At 35.4% G+C, this 2,542-nt stretch overlaps 1 protein-coding gene across 1 annotated transcript; it reads left to right on the top strand.

Moving 5' to 3' along the window:
• Positions 1 to 504: 504 nt before the first annotated feature.
• Positions 505 to 2,172, top strand: LOC136275695 (tripartite motif-containing protein 2-like). Its single transcript, XM_066085436.1, has one exon. It carries the CDS (start codon positions 505 to 507, stop codon positions 2,170 to 2,172), a length of 1,668 nt encoding a protein of 555 aa, XP_065941508.1.
• The last annotated feature ends 370 nt before the right edge of the window (positions 2,173 to 2,542 follow it).

Here is a 2,542-nt window from a genome sequence, read left to right as displayed (position 1 = left end):
CGATAACTCTGTTCTGAATATTATGGTTTAATATGAATAACTGCTAGATGGTGAAATAAGAAATACATCTTAAAAGCTTTTCACGTTTTAATATAAATCAAAGTAGGATATGATATAAAAACGACCAGTACATACGTATTTTGAGAATAATATCCGAACACTTATACCTCCGTTCGAAATTTCACAGGAACTGAACAAATATCGGTGAAGTCTCGTGAACTTTAATTCGAGCACTTCTAAATTTATTACGTACTTAGCAACGATAAAGAAAACATTCCGAACACATTCGCAGGCTGTGTCAAGTTGATCTAAAGTTTTAATTGATCAGGAATATTTATAGTATATCCACTTAACTCCGTTGTGGAAAACAAAGAGAGACAATGAACAATATTACATGTATTCTACTGCTTTAAATTTGTAATAGATTGATTAAAATATGTTAACAAAAAATCATTTTTATCAACTTTCATGACTTATTCATACCTCAAATTTCACAGGACAAAAATGGCAACAGAACAACCAGATGAACACAACCTTACCCCTAAATGTGATATATGCAAAAACCTAGTGTCTTTTTCCTGTCGACGATGTAGGGTAAATCTTTGCGACACTTGTGTCCCTGCGCATTTACGAGAAAAAGCTGTATCGGGTCATGACATGGTAGAGTATGGCACCAAAGACGAGGACGATGAATGCATTTGTGAATTGCATTCTCCTAACGGTTGTACTGCATACTGTAAAAAGTGTGATATTCCAATATGCAAACTTTGCATTTCCGACAAACACAGTACTCATGAAAAATGCCCGCTTTTCGAACAAATAGTGAAACTTTTGAAAAAGATCGAACAAGAAAATGGCCGTCTTCAGCTATTCAAAACTGAACTAGAAAAAGTCCTAGACCACACAAAAACTATTTTGTCATCGTTAACAATATTTTTCACTCAAAGAAAGGATGACATCACAGCACGTGGTGAAGAGTGGCGTAAATATGTAAAAAAAACCGTGCAGAAACTACATCGTGAACTAAACAGCATGCAAAATGAGCACGAGGGTACACTTCAGAAACAAAAGAAAGAGCTTGAGGAAGTGATAAAGAATGTGGATGAAATCAACAAACAAGTAGCGAAACTACAAAAATCAAAAAATCTGAAAGAATTGCAAAATTTCGTTCCTATTATCGAAAAACAAGAATTATTGAGAAATTTTTCTCTTGATCAGTATCCGTTACCAATATTCTATGCATGTAAAATCGATGAAAACTATTTGCAAACATTTTTTGGACACATTGAAAAGGAAAAGAAAGAACGTTTTACAATCTTTGCAAGGAAACAAGAAGAAACTGATTTATGGGATCCGCAAATGCATGTATTAGAAATGCCAACATTATCCTCTGTTATAGACAGTGAGTTTCCAATCAACGACGAAAATGAAAATCGTCTGTACGATCTTGCGATTACAGACGATAACAAAGTCTGGATGGGCGGACATTCCAAAGAACTAAAATTATTTGACCTGCAGGGAAACCTCCATCGTACCGTGCGCATTACTTGCTTGGGTTTGTTCTTATGTGTGCACAACAACAATGTTGTGTACTCTGATAATGCAGATAAATCCGTAAAAATGAAATCTGACTCCAACGCCGTAGAGACAATGTTCAAAACAAAGGAGTGGAATCCAAATGGCCTCACAAGTACCGGGTCCGGTGATCTTCTGGTCTGTCTTGAGCGAGATAGTTACTCGAAGGTTGTACGATATAGCAGTACTGGTACCGTGCTCCAATCAATTCAATATGACTCATATGGCGAACGTCTGTACAAATCCCCAAAATACATCGCTGAAAATGTCAATGGGGACGTAATTGTAACTGATTGGAAGAAAAACGCAGTTATTGCAGTTAATAGGTTAGGCATATACCGGTATTCGTTTTCGTGGAAAGAAGGCAAATCGTTTGTCTGTTCAGTGGCTACTGATTTGGTCGGTCACGTCCTCGTCACTGACTTTTATGCTACCAACATTCGCATATTGGACAGAGATGGGCGATTTCTGAGGTACATCGTTCTTGAAGACGATATAAGAAATGCACGTGGTTTGTGCACATTTGGCCATGGGGAAGTCATTGTTGCAGAAAATATAACAGGAATTGCAAAAAGAATTAAATATTTGGAGCACTAAATTTATTCATAAGAAATATATCATTATGTCAATCTTTACTGACATAATATTAACCTTTCGACTTTAATAAGGAATCAAACTATATAATAATGTATGTCGTTTGTTCATATTGTTCACGTTTCTTTGCCGTTTTGGAAAGAAAGACTAACGTATCATTATTGTACCCTCTCGTTCGTAAAATCGATTGTGATTGATAAAAATTCCAGATAAAAGACTTTTTTGAAAAACAATTTGGAGGGGAGGGAGCATTCCCATTTTAAAACTTTCCCGTTTTATGCAAACATCATTTATCCATATAGACATAGGTTACAATAATTTGTTCATTAATCATTAATGTTTACAAATTAATGTCTAAGGTTTTCAACCAATC

Source organism: Magallana gigas, chromosome 1 (genome assembly GCF_963853765.1).
Source record: "Magallana gigas chromosome 1, xbMagGiga1.1, whole genome shotgun sequence".
In the NCBI taxonomy this organism is placed as follows: Eukaryota; Metazoa; Mollusca; class Bivalvia; order Ostreida; family Ostreidae; genus Magallana; species Magallana gigas.
The sequence above is the reverse complement of the archived record's forward strand: the minus strand, read 5'-3'. Positions and strand labels throughout refer to the sequence as shown.